At 35.2% G+C, this 18,997-nt stretch overlaps 1 protein-coding gene across 1 annotated transcript in view; it reads right to left on the reverse strand.

Annotated features, from left to right (window-relative positions):
- FBN2 (fibrillin 2) overlaps window positions 1-18,997 on the reverse strand; it is a 234,011-nt gene that overhangs the window by 117,723 nt on the left and 97,291 nt on the right. Inside the window, exons 10-20 of the mRNA XM_063454155.1 lie at window positions 18,634-18,810; window positions 17,697-17,834; window positions 16,542-16,661; window positions 15,369-15,494; window positions 10,688-10,810; window positions 10,244-10,366; window positions 9,663-9,815; window positions 9,010-9,063; window positions 5,943-6,068; window positions 2,286-2,411; window positions 760-879 (exon numbers count right to left, since the gene is read on the reverse strand). Coding sequence (XP_063310225.1) covers window positions 760-879; window positions 2,286-2,411; window positions 5,943-6,068; window positions 9,010-9,063; window positions 9,663-9,815; window positions 10,244-10,366; window positions 10,688-10,810; window positions 15,369-15,494; window positions 16,542-16,661; window positions 17,697-17,834; window positions 18,634-18,810 — 1,386 coding nt within the window. The remainder of the gene's footprint in view (window positions 1-759; window positions 880-2,285; window positions 2,412-5,942; window positions 6,069-9,009; window positions 9,064-9,662; window positions 9,816-10,243; window positions 10,367-10,687; window positions 10,811-15,368; window positions 15,495-16,541; window positions 16,662-17,696; window positions 17,835-18,633; window positions 18,811-18,997) is intronic.

The following is an 18,997-nucleotide window of genomic DNA, read 5'->3' on the forward strand; positions in this document are numbered from 1 at the left end:
ATGTTGGGGAAGAAAGACAAGAAATAATATATAAAATATTTTGTGTGAGACCTTGGTGAGAACTAACCAAAGGTCAAGAATATTTGTGCCTTGTCAGTGTTCTCATGCTATCTATTTGTTTTTACTGCAATGCCATTGCTTACGATATCTTTAAGTTAAAATGGTAATCTGGACGTGGACTCCCTGCTCAAAAAGCCTGAAGAGATACCAGCTATATCTCAATGACAAGGCCATGCAAAGGTTGAAACAATCATCTGGGGTTTCTATATCTCTTATCCCGCCAGCTTTTCAGGACTGCTTTCATGGGTGGGAACAGTCTGATATGAAATAGACTAAGATTCTTGTTAAAATGGTACAAGTGAACAAAAACCTGAGCTTGGACTAAGTCAAGGGCTATTCAGTTTTGCTCATTGTTTTTGTATCAATTCTTTGGCAGATTTGACAGTGAGAGGAAACGTTGGTCAAATGGGGTTCTCGTTTCTCTCAAGAACATCTGTCAGACTAGTGAGCAAAAACTATTTTGAGACCTGAGATGGGATTTAATAAAGGGGAATGTATTGAGTTTCTCTAAGCTTTTGCCCATTTTCATAATTCTCATATTCTCTGATTTGGCTTCAATGCATTTTCTTAGGGTCTGTCGATCTATGTTTGTCAAAATCTGGCATTTGTGGGTAGACAGAATAACCCTCTTTGGCAACACACTGCTGATTCTATATAATAATTTGTGTCAATACTAGATATAGAGAGGGAAACGCTCACCTATGCAGATAAGTCTAGTTGGATCCAAACTGCTTTCTGGAGAACACTCACAATTGAAGGAACCAGGAGAATTTTGGCAAACCCCATTGATACATGGATTACTTTCACATTCATTTATGTCTGTAAAACACATAGAGAAAAATACACATTTCTAGACGCCTTAAGTGGAAAAGAAAAGTGAAATGAATACATTAAAATAAATGCCAAAATGTCTGCTTGATCTGAAGTTTATATTTCTTATAGGGATCTTGCGTGTTTTGTGGCGAGGTTTTGGATAATGATGTGTGTATAACTATATCCAGCATTTATTATTCTGACATACAATAAAACCAAGGCTGAACCTTTTTTTTTAATCCATAATCAAAACTAATTGTGTTTTGAGAAATGAAATGTGAGTTTTAATGGAAAGTTATTTGCATTGTGTGCAGTATCAAGCTGTGCACAAACAGAAAGACTTCTTTGTTTCCACAATTTTCTGCAAGTCTCCACCAGTTTTGTGCATGTTAAATAAGGCTAGAGACACAAAATGCAATATACAGCTGTGTCTGGTTTTATGATTCTGAACAAAACAATGACCTAGATTTACCATGACATGTTTCACTCTTTCACTGTTTGGTCAGATTAATAACTTCCCCTCATTTATCTGTCCTAAGCAAAAATAGAATAAATTTTATATTTATTCAATAATTTATATCAGATAAGCAGAAAAAGTGTTGATGATCAAAAGTGATTTTGAACAGTGTGCTGGGGTTGCACAAGATCTTGTCATGTGATCATTAATGTTGCCTTAGCCATGAGCTGATGTTATTGCAGGTTATGTTTTCCAGCAGCCAATTGCTTAGTGTATACTGTAATTGGGAGTACAACACAACTGGACAAGAGTATTCCTAACACTATAGTGTTCTGCTAACTATTTCTGTGTCCATCTTCCTCCCTCCATGATCGCTAAACAATTAGAGTTAACTCACCTTTCAACCCTTGTCGTGCTAGTCTCAAAATGGCGGCCTCGCCTCCTTGGTCGAGAGTTGAGAATCAATCTTGATGATCTCAGCCTTCCTCATAGAGATGTATTGAATCAATGCATCTCTTTTGGGCAGTGTTCAGTGTCTCCATGCAGAGTGTGGAGACGCTGAATGTAGGTCCTGCAACGATTGCAGGACCAACCTCAGGAAGTCCCTTTAGTGGCTGTCCGAGTGACAGCCATTAGAGGTGGACTTAGGCAGCAGTGTAATCACTGTATTTTCCTGAAAAGGCTGCATGAATTCTTAGTATATATCTATGCAATCTTGTCTTTTGATCAAAGGTTGGTTGTTGTTACTTGACATCACAACCCCAACTTTGTATAGATGTAGTAGTATGCTGACACTGCATTTTGCGATTAGCAGCTTTGTTTCATAATAGGTAATATTTGCACAAAATATGTGAATACTGCAAGACATATGTATGTGCACAGTTTGATTTATGGCAAAGTTCAAATAAGTATCAAGAAATGTTATTCCCTTAAAATAAATCATTGGGCTATTTACCTTCACACGTGTCAGTATCTGGTGTGAACACAAAACCTTTGCGGCAAACACAGTTGTAACTTCCTGGTGTGTTCCGGCAAAGTCCATTGTCGCAGAGCAATCTATTCACTGAGCATTCATCGATGTCTGAAAAATCCCAAGTTTTAATAATTAGAAAACAAATTAATTCAAATAAACTGATTAAAAAGGATGAAACTCGAAGTGCAACAAAAAATTGGTTCTCACGCTGACTATACAAATATTGAGTTTTATATTTTCATCAGTCAACGGGAACAGTCACTAACCAGGAGTTTTAAGATTATGTTTACGTATCCCTATATTTAACATGTATGAATTAATAAGGTGTGAAAAATAAAATGTAATGTTGAAATCCACATTTCTTTATCCTGTAACTCTGCGCCTCCATCATAACCTCTGGGCCTTTGTACCTGGCATTCGGCATAGAGAAAGCATTCAGAGAAGAGGATGAATGATACATTGTGTCTATTTTTCCTTGTGATTTGCAATGTTTGGCCTGGCTTTGCCTAGAGTAAGCTGGATTATGATGTTATTTGCTAAATCAATAATAAAAACTAAAATGAAAATAGTGTATACTATGGAAAAATAGGTTAATACAAGTGATTGGTGACTATTTTTTAAAGTTTTATTCAGTGGTGTAAATTCTAGAGTGTCACGGTTCCCACTGTGCCAAGCAGACTGCCAGACGTGGACATCACTTCTCAGGCCCTGGCTGGGATTGAACCTAGGTCTTCATCAGTGATCTTAACTCATCACCAGTTCTCATGTTCATTCTTGTTCATTTGCTTATGCTATGGTATCTGCATCACTGAGCCTGGACTACTATCACACTTGCACATGGTTCCTGACTAGGTAGCTTATTAGCTACCTTTATAAGCCCTGCCTTGCCTCTTCCTCCTTGTCAGATCGTTTTGTTACCTGTCTTGGAAACTGTTTAGTTCATCTGACTCCTGATTTGACCTTCAGCACTGTTTACCATATTTACCTGATTTCCGCCTGCCCCGACCTTTGGAACCATACCTGACTACTCTATTGGAATTTCCTTGTCTGTTCTGCATGTCCAGGACCCTTCCTGCAAAGCCTCAGTGCATTGTTTCATAACCTAGGAGTTTTCTTCCTAGAGTTTCCTCGGTTTGTGTTAAACTGGAGGGTGTGCCTTAACTCATCACTTCGGACTCCCACCTCCAGGTAAGACCCTTATATAGAGACAGGATAGTTTCTTATAAACATACATTTATGCATGCAGTGTCCAATCATGGCCCTCGGAAATTGGATGGTAGAGAATTATGTACCAAGCAGTCCAGCAAAATTCATTGATTATGAATACCATAAACATTGTTTGTATTTGTTATATTAGGCTTTATTCAAAAACATATACCGTGATGGTTTATGGCTAATTATATCACCACTTAGAGAAAAGCATGAGGACAGTTCTGACAATGACCCTTTGGTTCATAACATTGCTGCTGTACATTCTGCCAACAAATCTACTGATCTGAACCTTGAGTGCCCGAACCGTCTTCTGCTTTTAACCTATCGTTTGAGGTTTGGCCAGATGCACACTACTTTTTAAGAGAGTCCGGGTTCTTCTATTTTATCTACCACTTAGAGTAAAACGTGTACCTTGATATAAATCAAATTTGTGCACTCTCACAGTAATATTGAGTATTTCATGGTCATAATTCCAACCATTCTAGCAATACTACTATTTACTATTAACATCCTATTCCTATTTTAATCAATTAGAAAGCAAGAGCCAATGCTGGATTTTTTCCAGTGCCCACTTCCTTGATAACGTATGGTTTTAAGTTGCAGTACTTCTCAGGAAGTAATACTTGACAACCAAAAAGTATCAAATTTGCTTTAAGGTTTGAATGGCGTAATTTAACTTTTTCTAACGTTGTATTCCTTAATTATTAATTACACTTATCTTTGGCTACTGTCTATCATTTATAAGCATGTTGACAAATCAGAGCTGAGACTTTAGAGCTCCAATATAAAATGCCTCTTTTGTCTTCTCCAAACCAAGGAGTAAGTACAATACATATATTTGTATTTGACCATTGCTGTCTTGTCTAATGTTCTTTATCAAACAGGACTGTAGACCTGACTTGTTACGTTTTTGTTTGGCCTCATTTGACTTGATGACATTGACAGATTTTGAAAATGGAATCAAGGTGATCAAATGTTTTAAAACCATCCTATTCATATTATGGTGAGGATGCGTAATGTGCCAGAATAATTCAAATTATTTACTCAGTATATTAGTCTTAGTTGCAAAACCTAAACAGATGTAAAGAGTATTTGGAAAGCTTGTGTTTATTTTCAATAGCACAAATTGTATGTTGATGTAAAAGAAAACTATGTTTAATACCCTTGTCCTTTTTATGCCGCAAAAGCACAATATTCTTAGACAAAACACTAGAGAACTTCTTTACTGCCAACATAAACCCAGGTGTTAAAATCAAGAACTGTATATTCTTGCATCTTCAAATATTAGTTGTTCATTACTCTGAGTTTCTAATATTTATTTTGTGGAATGATTTGTTTTTACTTCCAAAGTTCTGAAGTCTGTTCCAGAACCTCCTAGTCAAATTGAAACTTTTGAAATGGCAGATTATTATGCAGCTGCAATAAATATTCACATTGCTTTCTGGCATTTGAGGGTTTATATGATGTTCTAATACAGTGCAAAAATCACAGATCTGAAAAAATAAATAATATTTTATTGTATTTTGACCAATAGCAATGTAATAATCATGAAGCGAGTTGTCAGTAAATATCAGTGCAAATATAATTACAACGTATGCAGGATCAATCACTAAAGTGATAATTACACTTGAATTCAAAGTACGTTTCAAATAAAAGTTTAAAGCAGTTTAACTGGAACCATAGCTGACATAACTGTTTCCAATTTGACTATTTTTACCTTAAATTTTAAATTTACTTTGAATTCATACTTTAAGATACTTTAAATAAAACTGATGATTACCATAGCACAGTGGCATACCTCACATTAATTTTACACTGATACGTGTTGTTCCCTTATCAAATTCAATAGCCAAAATGACTTGTTAAATTAGTGAAAACACCTTTCAACTAATTCTCTGATAAAAAAAATTAACAAATACTTTTACACATGGGCAGTACAAACACTGCAAACACCATCCCTGAGTAGATGACATTTGGAAGTAATAACAAAATAAAAAATCTAAGTTATATTAAAGTAAATAGCATAACATATAGTGCACATTTAAAACATTCACGCAACAGTAGCTGAATTCAAGAAATTATCATCAACCAGAAACAGTCAGTGAATTGTGATCTAGTTTCTAGAAATGACAACTAAACAGCGAATACAATAATTCAAACAGAATCTAAGGCTTGTGATTAATGATGTTATCTTGGGTAGTGTAACAAAAAAAAAGAAAGGTTTGACAAAGTCCATTGATGCAATACAATGCACGTGGAAAAAAAATAGGGGAACATACAAATTTCCATATGTATTAAATGTTTGAGACCGAGAGAAATATGTAATGTCTTACAATTCTAAAACTTGTTGTACTTAAAAATATACATTTGCTGTATTCAATGGCTATAATTTCTCACAATTGTTTAAACGTCAAATAATGAACTTACCAATACAATTTCTTCCAGAAGAATCAGACTCATATCCACTATTACAATTACAACGGAATGTTCCACGCAAGTTTTCACAAATTCCATTAGAACATATGTCAGGATCAAGTGCACACTCATTGATGTCTGTAATAAAGTAAAATCATACTTTTTGCAACGATCTATTCATAGTTTCAAAACAATTAATTAAAAATCCAACATATGTTTAGTAATAAAAGTATATATTCAAATTGAACAATTGCTAGCTTACAATACATTTACAGGAAGAACAAAGATCACAAATTGTAAAATGATGCTGAAACATTGCTGACATTCTATACATGTATAAATACTAGTGAACAATAGAAGAATAGAAATAAAAGGGAAATCTCAAATAGGAAAGAGTTCAGATTTAAGTTCAATCACAATGTCTTTGTCCACGTAAAACCTTTTTTTTTCATTTCGTAACTACACAATGGAGGTTTTATTGTGTAAAGTTGAAAACTGTTCCTGCTCAGCCTGTTGCATACCTGTGACGTCAGGATCAGACCATCATACTGACAACTTCGGCACACCATCAAGTCAGATCCTTGACTCTGATTATGCTTAACAGATGCCTCAGGAGGATGAGGAGAGCTTTCATCTACCACATAAAGGTATATTTTCTGATCCCTCCCCCATCCCCCATCCCCCATGTCCCATTCTACTTTACAAGCTGGACAGAAAGGCTATCAGGTACCTTGATCATGACATTAGTGCTGTGAAAAACATTCCTTGTGAAGATCCATTGTGTAACATTTTACAGATGGTCTCATCAATAGCCAAAAGGCAGATATATAATAATTGCAAGGGAACATAGTATCAGTGCCAATGCAGTGTGTGACAGTAACATCAACTTCACCCACAACTGTGTAAGCTTCCCTGGATTCTGTCACTTTTCCATGATTCTGCAGAATAGCAGCTAGCCACAGGTCACGGAATCACTCCCTAACAATTGTCCACCATGGCTTCTTGGTAAGACAGTGTCTCCCTCTTCCACTTTAAATGTATTCTTGAAGCTATATACTCTTCTTAGATTTATTTTTTGTATCAATTTCTTTCTACTATTTGAGATATTTATAAACATCCTATATTCTTCTTATTACTGTCTATATTCCTTTGTCTACATAATGAGCTCTTCTAACACCAGGATGTGGTTGCATTCTAGGCTTCATAGCAGGATGCCCACCATTATGTTTACAAAGTATTATGAAGTCATTCAGAACATTGTCTTTTTCTCATAGATTTATCCTAATTTTTATCTCTCTGTGTCTGTGTCCCTCTCAGGCCCTGGTTACTAACACTCTGCTGGAATCTAGTCTCACTCAGTAAAAGTCCAATGAGACCCATATACTGGCAAGGGACATGATTTAAATTGCCTTTGGAGTTCTAAAGTGCATCTAGAAGACTGGTGGGGTCTTATTATGGTGCTTGTACAAGGTCCGCTAGATACATTCTGCATGATCCTCCAAATAATTACCAGAAGGATGAACATTGTGCTATCTGAAGAGGATGTCGTGGTCCCTGTGAAGGGGGAAGCTGTGTGACAAGCAGCCAGTTGCCACCATGTCAGAGATGATCATTGCCAGAGTCTTTAATAGGACTACGTTGTTTACCAGTTTGTTCAATACATGTTTTAACTGACCAACTCTTATAAAAGCATTTTTATTTTGTTTTGTTTTTTTAAAGAAATGCTACATCCATATACGATTGTTATGTATTTTGAAATTACATATTTATGTATGTTTTGGGTATGTTATTTATGTATGTTATTACTGGTATAAAATCAAGCCAAAAGTTATAAAACAGCAACAACAACAAAAATAGCAAGATAGCAGAAATGAAAAATTATCTAAGCCAGCTTTGCTTTCAGTTCAGTCCTGGCCTCAAATTTGAAATTCTCTTTGAATTCACTTTAAATTCTTCATGCAATATGCATGTAAAGTAGTGCATCAACTGTAAAAAAACAAAAAACACAAACACAAAATACTATAAAGAAAGTTATGCTGGCACATGGAAAGTAATCCCCATGTTTGACAGTGGGTTTTCTGAGTTATGTCACATGAAATTGACACTACTAAGCTGATGGAACATTCAGGCCCAAGAATGCATTTTGGAATAGTGGAATAGTGCGGAGAATGCAGAAAACACTTCAAAGCATGTCCACTATTGGAGGACATAGACTTTGTATTTATTTACTTTTTCTGCTATGTGCAACAAAATTCCAAAAAGAAAAGGAAGATAAACCTAAATCACACAGATCATGATGGTTGGAGTTCCTCATAAACCTACATACAACTCAATTTGCCTACATAAGTACATCTAGGGTAAGAGAGAAAACATGGAACTCTAAAACACTTGTGGGATTAAGCCAAACCTAAATGAAGGGGTGCACATTTTAGCAAAACCTCACCCCTCTGTCAGTTCTTACATTGGCTTCCTGTATCCTATAAGAGTCAATTCAAAGTACTAACCCATACCTATAAAGCACTGAACAATTCTAGCTAGATTCTTATATCTCTTCACAGATCCATAGGTATGCCCCTTCTTGGTCTCTCCGCTCTATCCGTAACCTTCTCCTGTCCGCAGCTCGCACCCGTATGGTCAACTCACGCTTGCAGGACTTCTCGCGGGCAGCTCCCTTCCTTTGGAATAGCCTGCCTAAGGCCATCAGACTCTCCCCTAGTCTTCAATCATTTAAGAAGTGCCTTTAGTAAAGCTTATGGCCTCCGAGAGTAACCTCTACCTTACATACCTGACTCTTGCTCTCTCTTAAAGGGCAGCACTTTACTCTCTCCTCCAGCTCTACTTCACTCCCACCTTATTTGATTGCTGACAAAGGCAGAATCTTACACATACATTTTTTTAATTAATGCAAAACAATTGAAAAAATACCCCATTAGAAATCAAATAGTAATTCAACTCATTAGATCAATAAGCATCAAGAAATAACTGCAATAAATATGTGCCTGCATTTGGCTCTTTAGTGCCATTACATCGTGATAAATAATTTGAAAAGTTCGCATTTGAATAAAAAATATTTTCTTACCTCGTCCATCAACAGTTATACCTATGCCTCCGCTGCATAGCCCTTGGAATTCAGCTGTTTTGAAAACAAAAACACTGGTTAGTTTAATAATGACTATCAAGACTATATACGTTGAGCATTTATCTATAATCAAATCACAAAGCCAATCACTGACATTACAGGATCTCACATTGAGGGCTTGTTTCCAATGAGTTTGCCAAGCATCAGTCTTATAGCTGGTAGATATTTCTGGACAGCCTCCTGGATTGTATATTGTATATTGAGCATTTACAACTGTTAACTTTATATTTTCTCATTACACATATAGAGTCTAGAGTCAAAATAAGCTGTTAAATAGTGCTTATCATCTCCTATTATTTGTATAGGAGAAGTTAAACTCTTGTCAGCTGGAATTATAAATCACAATTGGTAAGAATTTCTACTATGGAAACATTTACTACTCGTTAGTGACGCCATTTTTAACAATTAGTAGCTTATTGGGCAGTCTTCAATACAACTTAGGAATTAAACCTTATGGTTTTAACTACATTTAATCTATTTTTCTGTAAAATGCTGTGATTTTTACAGGCTAATTTCTTATACTTTTGATTCTGCATTCCCCAGAGTTACATATCAATGATGATGAGCCTCCAAAACAGATTTTTGGAACTAACCAGAATTTCTTGGAGGGCATGGATGGCATGGTTCTCCAAACCCATAGTCGGGATTAGCACAGCAGCACTCTGATTTAGTTACAGCTCCAGGAAAAGGACGAACACAGGCTCCTTTTTTGATTGATCCATAGCAAGTACTGCGCATATGTGTGTCTAAAAGATGGGGAGCAAATTATAATTTTTTAAAACCTTTAAAATATAGAGTAATATTAATGTATAAAAAGCTAACTTCCTTTGTTGATCAAAGAGAAAAAAAGCCTATAGACACTATAGACAATTCAAATAATAAACTTGCTTACTCTTTCTAAACGGCCAAACAAATTAAATATAATTAACATATTACTGTTTTTGCAACTAATCACGTCAGATTTGATTTATACTATTTCTAAACCTTAAAATAAAATTACCATTATAATCTCAGTTTGTTAAAATGTAGTACATGAAACACCTATGTTTCAACACCCATCTAGCTTTAGAAAAGTTTACAAATATTTTCACATAATCCCCATAAAAGAAGCATGCAATTCAACTACCATCTCCTTTTGAGTTTCTGCAAATGTTTGTTATAGAAAGCGACTCACCCACACAGACACGGCCATCTACTCCAACAACCAATCCTGGTGGACAGTCGCATCGAAAGGAGCCTTCAGTGTTGACACAATGACCATTCATGCAGATGCCCAAAGTCTGGCACTCGTCTACATCTAGAGGAATAAAGCAAATGGAAAAAAGAGTCTATATCTGCATAGCATTGTTCCAACGTACAAATATGTGCAACAGATTGGAATCCCAAAAAGAGGATATTTCTTTACTCTTGGTTAGATGCAATTGTGCAATCTATATATCATTAAAAGTTGATCATTTAGGCCCATTTTAAGTACTAATGTTATTTAAAAAAAATTATATGTAGATAATTGACACAATAATGACTGTTTCCACATCTAATGTATTAATTTAAACAATTTACTTTGTTAGCTTAAGAGTACAGCATAATTCTTCTGAATCACAATCATTAGTGTACATACCAGTACAATAGCGGCCATTCGAAGCAAGGACGAAGCCAGGCTTACAAATACATTTGAAGCTGCCGTCCTCATTTATGCACATTCCATTTAGACACATGTTTGTTGTGGCACATTCATCATGATCTGGAAAAACGACATTGCCCAACATTATATGTTATTCCACCTTGAGATAGCTGATTAATTCATGTAAATGCCCTTGTTATTACAAGGGAAATGCAGCTGGCTGTGGTTTTAGTGGGCTGCAAAGAGTGGTAGCTGATCCAGTTAAAAGATGGTGGGGTGCTGCCCACCCAGGTTTGTGGGACCCACTTAACCCCAAGAGATGCCAACTGCATCTCACGTCGTCAACAGAGAAGAGAATGGAAACTGCAAATATAATCATGACACATGTTTTTTCTAACACACACATATCATACGTCATTACAAGCCAGCATATTTGAATATTTATGTGCCACACCGACTGTGGGGGGGAGCCCCACTTGCCCCTATACACCAGCCTCCACTCCCTACAATGCTATCAGTCCAAGGCAGTCAGTAAGTAGCTATTTTTAATGAGGACATCTGCTGGAAGACACATTAATTGAAGGTTGCACTGCTACACAATTTCTGGAAACAATGGAAATGGCACCACTTGATTTCTGTTGTCTACAGCTTCTATGAGTTAATTTTTACATAGTGCTCAGTCATCTTGGCTGGTTGTGCTAACAACAATCTACAACAATCAAAGGTACAATCCATTACTCAAATTATTGAGCAAGCTACTTACATTAAATATTGACATGTTTACTACATGTATAATTTGATAAACAAAATAAAATCTACAATGCTGAACACAAATAAAATGAAAATAAGATTTTTAAATGCTGTCCAGGTCTGGCAGAGAATGTAATACAAAGCAAAGCACCTCAGGCTTTTCCACAAGAAAGCAATTTGTAAGCAGCAAACCGGCGTGGGAAGTCTTTGATGTGGATTGTTGAAAGACTAGGAAGTTAGATTTTGAGGTAGATACATAATGCTATTTTTCCACTGACTGCCATATTGAGAAGAATGCATTGTGGATGTTCCCTAAGTATAGTAATGTGTGGATGTAGCAAATTCTATTTATTATTTGTAGCCAGTGAATTTCAGCTGTGTTTTTTTTTTTGTTTTTTTTTAAACAGATGTACTGCATTTCACATGTAATATATATTGTTGTGGATCTATGGGATAGGTACTACAAGAGGTACTTAGAGACCTTTGAAATGACACCCAGTATCTGCCCACAAAGTAGCCATAAATACAAGATGCCCAATTACTTGTATGCTAAAGAATTTGAATGTATACAGTCATCAGTTTACTTGTGGTAGCTAGTGCTTATGTCAGCACACTTTGATTACTTTAGCAGACACAAAAAAACCTCTCTTGGAAAATGGACGTTTATTAGGAAAGGGAGTACTATAATAATGATATTGAATAATGGAATGAGAGTGAAGCTTACTAATGTAGAGAAAGTGAGGAATAGAGTCATGATGTCACAAAGTCAACAACTATGGCAAGGGAGAACAATAAACATACATATATCCCTTGTCACATACTGTATGTGGTTTGGTGAGTTCTTTATAAAGAACTCCAAAGTTCATTTTGTTCAATTGGAAGAGTCCTTCGAGACTCTGAGAGCTCATGTCTAATCTTGTCGGTAAAGAACTGCAGTAAATTGTTGCTATTAACAGCAGCTGGTAGCTTGTAGCAGTTCCTAATTTTTACCAGTTGGCCACCAGTAACACCTGCTCCCAGCCATGAGTAGACACTCATTGATAAAACACAGGAACCCACACTATGTAAGTTGATACCATAGCAACCACAGCTTCCTGGTGAAAAAGACTCAACCCAAGCATGCTACTTCGGGCTAAGATGTTTATTACATTGGTGTTTCATATGGTTTTGATATGTACTTTAGTATTATAATGTGTAATGTAAGCTAACTAACATGTATTTTTTATGGAGGATGTATAAGACATATAAAGCTGTTAAGTGCTTTGCTCCAGACAAGAGGCAAGTGTTTTGAAGGTAGCTGCGATGATTAAACAATAGCAACAGGGTTAGAAACCAGTTGTAAATCAGTTGGTACATAGCAACTAGCATCTCCGTTAGAGAATAATGAAAGCAGTTGGCTGCTACTTAGCGGCAGCCAATAACTTTCTGTCACTACTTTGCAGTTGGTTAACAGTCACTCCTTGCTAATAGTAGTGACAGGAACTCTAGTGAGTAGCAGCTGGATGGTAAAGAGTAAGAACAAAATTGGAAATGAGTGCCATAAAACTATCCGTGCGGAGTTCTGACTTTAACTGCACACTTCAGGGTTGTAGGGCAATAAGGTAAGAATGTTCTGACATTTCAAAAGTCTTAGTTTTTGCGAGAAGCAGATATGAGCTAAATTCCGAATCTAGGTCAAAGGGGGTGGTCACTAAGATCCATTATTTAAAATGTGGAGAAATCATTTACCATGTAAGTTTTCCTGGCTTAACTATATATAATTGACAATGGCTCCTATTTGATATTTCTGTATATTCCAGGATGGAATTAAATCAGAGGTGGAAATCATCTAACATATAGTGGACATAAATAAAACATTTCGTATATAGCATCTGTATTCGACAGAATAGTGAGCCACTACTGAATAATGATATCACACAACACACAATTATGTATCCAGCATGCAAGTTGGAGACTCAGGAGTAGATTTATAGTTTGTTTACAGACACCTTCTGGTTTTGGATTGATGGGTATCATATATCTGGACAGTGCCCTGCCATGCAAACTGGAGAGGGAGGGCTCTGGACAGACAAAAGGGCAATTTCTAAAAAGTAAAGTCGACACTTCAAGCTATCCTCCTTGGATATATTTTGTTGGACTGTTGTTCTTTCTATGTATTTACAGATTAAAGGGGCCCAACAATGCTCCTTGCATCTTCTATTATCACCTCTTCCCATGCTACACTGCAGGATTTCTCTCATGTGGCACCAACCCTCTGGAAGACACTTCCTCATGCTCCCAGACTTTCCTCTCGTATCTCTTCCTTTAACCCCTTAAGGACAAAACTTCTGGAATAAAAGGGAATCATGACATGCCACACATGTCATGTGTCCTTAAGGGGTTAAACACTCCCTAAAGACATTATTGTTCAGGGACGCCTACCACTAAACTCCATAATAAATGCATTCCACTTACCCAATAAATTAAATCATCTCACTTTGTATTAACATAATTCTCCCCACCTCCTTTTTCTCACCTCCCAATCTATCTAAATTGTAAGTTCCCACAGGAATAGGACCCTCATCTTCTTCTTTATCCCTACTTTGCTACTTGGACTAATGATGAATCATTAGCATGAGCAGTAATTGGCTAAGAGAGTCAGCTGATCATATTCAGCCTATCACAGTGCCCAATGCTGATTTGATTTGGTATGACTAGAAGGAAGTGTGTAATCTCTCCCTTAGTCATACCCACACTCGAGGCCTGGCTGTGGGTGGCAATGACCCTTATTTATTGTCAAACTGCTGAAAAATGGTTTTAGGAACGGTGCAATTTGGATAACCTTTTCAAATGATTATTTAATATTTTGAAACTTAATTTAAAATTAAGATTTTTTTTATAATTTATACATTTTAGATATTTTAACATTTTGAAGAAGAAAAAGTTTATCCAAAAATTTGAAATCATTTAAAATGTAAAGAAATAAAGCAGATTTTGCATGTTTCCAGTTAATGATCTTAACATATCGGAAATTCCACGTTCTTTTGTTTGTTTTTACTCGGATCTGTAAATGATCAGTATTAATTTCCGTTCAAGAACCATATTTTTACAGATTATAATAACTACATATACACCTGCATTTATAATAAATTATTATGTCAACATTTAACTTTTTTTGAGTGAGCGACTGAAGATTTTTATTTTGATGCACACGCCAATTTATAAGATGCACACCGACCACGTATGTGATGAAGTCCCAATCAATGGGAGAATGAATGTCCTTTTATAACCAAATGCATGAACTACATGAACACAAAATACTTAGTTTTAGATTTAAAATGGGGGACTGATAGAGAAGTGAAGGGGATCTGGTGTAAATTTGCCAGGCGAATTAAAAGTGTGAATACTTAAAAGGTAGACATATTCCGCACAAGTTAGGATGAATGCAATTTTTTTATTTAAAATCATTATCTATGCTAAGGTCTTGTGGTTTAGAGGAGCTTTGTCGTTCTATCCAATACTGCTATATCAGAGTAGAGTGCACAAAAAGATGGTTACCCTACTTGCAAAAACATTTAAGATTAAAGATAAATAATGAGTAATATTGCTGATGATAATCTCTTGCTTGTACAATAAATAATCTAAGTGACTCACATAAATATTACAAATAATCTTATTGTTTCCTCTGTTCCTTATGATACTATCTGGTAACAACCGAAATTTAATAAATAATATAAACCGCCTTATAACACGCCATGATGTCTGCAGATATTATCATATAAATTAATATAAACAAATTATGAAAATACGTCTGTTATAAATTTGTTCTTTTCATAATTAAGCTGTTATTATTAAACCTCCTTGATACAACTGATTTTCATTACTTTGTAATTAAAACAAACTGCCAAATGATACAATATTTAGAACAGTGAATATGAGAAATATTTACCTGTACAGCTTTTACCATCAGCCGTTAACTCAAAGCCAGCATTACATATACACTGAAAGCTTCCTTCGGTATTCACACAGCGGCCATGTTTGCAAAGTATACCATTCTGAATGCACTCATCAATATCTGTATGGTCAGAAACACAATGTATTTATTGAGTAGCTTGTTTTCTTTTAAAAACTTATCTAACACACTCACATACTGTTAATATGCATTTAAAACAAAGAAAAAAATACATTTTATATGTCAGTGTCACTTTGCGATGAAGTACTGTCTCTACATTCATAAGAAACACCATTATCAAAGTCAACATTCAGAAGAATTCCATTAAGGAGTTAGGGAAAGGTTATGGTTAAGGGAAAGGTTATATTAGGGTCACATTTTATGCATAAAGTCAATGGAGTGCTACAAACAAGTACGTTTACGTGGGAGCTCTGTGCAAGGGGGTTCACAGCCCACCAGGAACAACAAAAAATAGAGGTCCCCAGGCGTCACAGCGTAGGGTGAAGTAAAAAAATATATATTTATTGTAGATCAAAAAGGACAAAAAAGATACAATGTTTCTGCCTAGAGGCTTTAGTCATGTGGTGATACATGACTAAGACCTCGTAGATTGTATATTTTCTTGTCCTTTTTGATCTCCAATCAATATATTTTTTTTTACTTCATCTTACGTTGTGACGCCTGGGGACCTCTATTTTTAAAGGTTACATTTTAGTGAGGTTGACTTAAAGGGACTTAGAGTGGTAAGGGAGAACCTTAAGGATCCTGTAGACTGTAATTCCCATAATTCTCAGGCAGTGAAGCCTCAAGTCAGGTACCCCAAGTTCTAAGCTCTCTTACAGTTACTAAACCAACATCTTGGGTACACAGTTTGTAATTTCAGCACCAGGCACAACAGTGTATTATATAAGTTTGCAGTTTCATGTTGTATGATAGTTTATTCATCATTCAATGGTTTTGGTCTATGTTTGTTTTATTATACTGCAAAGCATTCTATGTAATGCTTGTGTTTTAGTTGTTTCAAGGAAAACTATTAATAAGAGTCGTGTCCACTGGAATATTGCCTGTTTCTATCAACTACTTACTTGACTTCACTTTCAGAGCTTCTCTGCTACTTCAATCAAAGAAAAGCAAAACTTGTCATCGACCCAGTGTATCAACATTACTTACCCATACAAGTTTGTTTTGTGGGGGTCCGTTGGAACCCTAAATGGCATTTACAATAATACGATCCAGGTGTGTTAACACAATCTCCATTAGTGCAAGGGTTTGATATACACTCATCGACATCTGTTTTAATTGAATAGACTAAATTAATCTACTGTAAATGATATATATGAACATAAAATTAACTAACTGTGTAAATATAGAAAATGACATAGAAAATACACTACTTTTGACTCAAGAGACATACATATAAATGTAGGGTAATATAGCATTTTTTTTAATTTTACTCTGTATTTTCCAAATATTTTAACTCCAATATTCAAAACGTATTCCCCCTGCCACAATATTAATGTAATATAGCACATTAGCACTCTATCCATAATGCCTTAAGATTGCCTCTACATCATTTCTACCTCTATGAATTGAGAAAAACAACAATGTGTCTAATACCTCACTCAATAGAAGCATATTTCCAAAAATGTATTGCTTGGTCATTGAAATGGATGTGTTGGACTGATCAAATAACACGTCTTTGGTCTTTTTAGAGTGTGTCATTGAACTGATCGTTGTTGGTGTTATTAAAATAGGTATTCTGATACACTTATGTGTGGCAAAAAAACTCCTATATTTTTATTGATCACTCTATAGAGTGTAATCACTTTTTTATCACATCTCTTGAACCTCACTGCAATTTTAATTGCAGTTATACATGCATAAACACTAGAAATTTTGAATCTAGAAAAGAGGGAGATTAAGATAAAAGGATTTGTGCTTAAATAAGGGTTGTTCTTCTGGAAACACTTTGGAACACTACTTACATTTTACATGATGTGAGGACATAATACTTTTCTACTTTAAGGAAGTTAATTAAAATACAATTCTTTGAAGATGTCTATAACTCATTACTCTAGTACCCACCGTAATCCTCCATTTATAAGATCTATCTACCTGACATGTCCCTTCCAATTTTTATTGATAAGAATTATTTTGACTCCAACCACCTTTAAATATATGTTTAACCTTATAAAAGATCATTTATAACCGTAATTTTGCCTACTATGTATTTACTATGTACTATGAATAATAATAATAATAATAATAATAACATAAATAACATTTTGATATGTAGACATTATATACTATACTGATGATACATACCAATGCATTCAGTTTGTGTATCATGTTTAAATCCCATATTGCACTCGCATCGATAACTGCTCAGATTAGGAATGCAACGTCCATTCAGGCAAAGATTAGGGTACTGTTTGCAAATATCTACAGTCTGATTTAATGTTGCTGCAAAAAATCCCAAAATGTATAATGCCATTTTATTACATACTGGAATAACACAAACATAATGCAGTACACAAATAAATACACAATTACATGACGACAACGTCATATATACTTTAATAACATAAAAGCCCTTAGCTTTTATATAAACATAAAAAAACTTCTACGTGTAGTATTTATTTTTAGTATTAGATATAAAAAAGGTTATCTGATGTGACTTTAGACATTTGTTTAATAGCCAGTAAATGTGTTTGTAGATGATTGCTGGGGTTTGTGGTATATGTTGCTAAGCACTCAGCACAGTTTCTTTAATTAGAAAGCTAAAGAAACAATTAATTACTGCTTAGGTTAACTTTCTGAAAAGCTGCATTCAGTTCACAAATTATAACATATAAGTTCCCCACAGAAGTCTATGAGTGGGGAGGGGAGGCAATTTTAGCAATACTACTGCAACTAAAATGCCATTGGTAAAACAGGGTATTGCCTTGCAAAATATCAAATGTAAGGAGCTTATATCTATATGCATGGAGTTCCACTTTAAATTGAATAAAATTGTGCATATAGTCTGATATGTACAAATCAAAAATAGTCATCATTATTAATCTTAATATGCATTGATCACAAGGGTAAACATTGTAGGAGAAATGTTGCAACATATGAAATGCAGTTTCACAAAGTATTTAAAATGCACTAATAAGCCTAGTCATAAGTGAAATACTTTCAGCAGTCAGAATAAAACATACATTTTTTAAGAGAGCATTGAATGTCTATGGAAGAAGATTGATAATTGATTCTCACTTACCAACTCCTCCATTTATAACAGGGTGTTGTCCATCTATTCCTGTTCCAGCTATGCCAGGGTGAAATCCATTCCCCCCAGGGCCAGGTATTGGGATATATCCAGGGCCAAACCCTCCTGTACCATCTGGTCTTGGGCCTCCAAATGGAACACCATCAATGCAAAGCCTCCGATATTCATCTATTTTAGAAAAGGTTACATTTTAATTAACACTTCAGCAGCTTTTAACAATGGAGCACTATTTGTCACTTATTTTCCTTTCAATAAATAAATCTAATATCTTTTTAGTGTAGTTCAGCTTTAGCTGTTATTTTATATCTTCTATATGTCAGTTTGCAGACATCTTTTTTAATATTGGTACATACTG

This window comes from Pelobates fuscus, chromosome 5 (assembly GCF_036172605.1).
Source record: "Pelobates fuscus isolate aPelFus1 chromosome 5, aPelFus1.pri, whole genome shotgun sequence".
Taxonomy (NCBI): domain Eukaryota; kingdom Metazoa; phylum Chordata; class Amphibia; order Anura; family Pelobatidae; genus Pelobates; species Pelobates fuscus.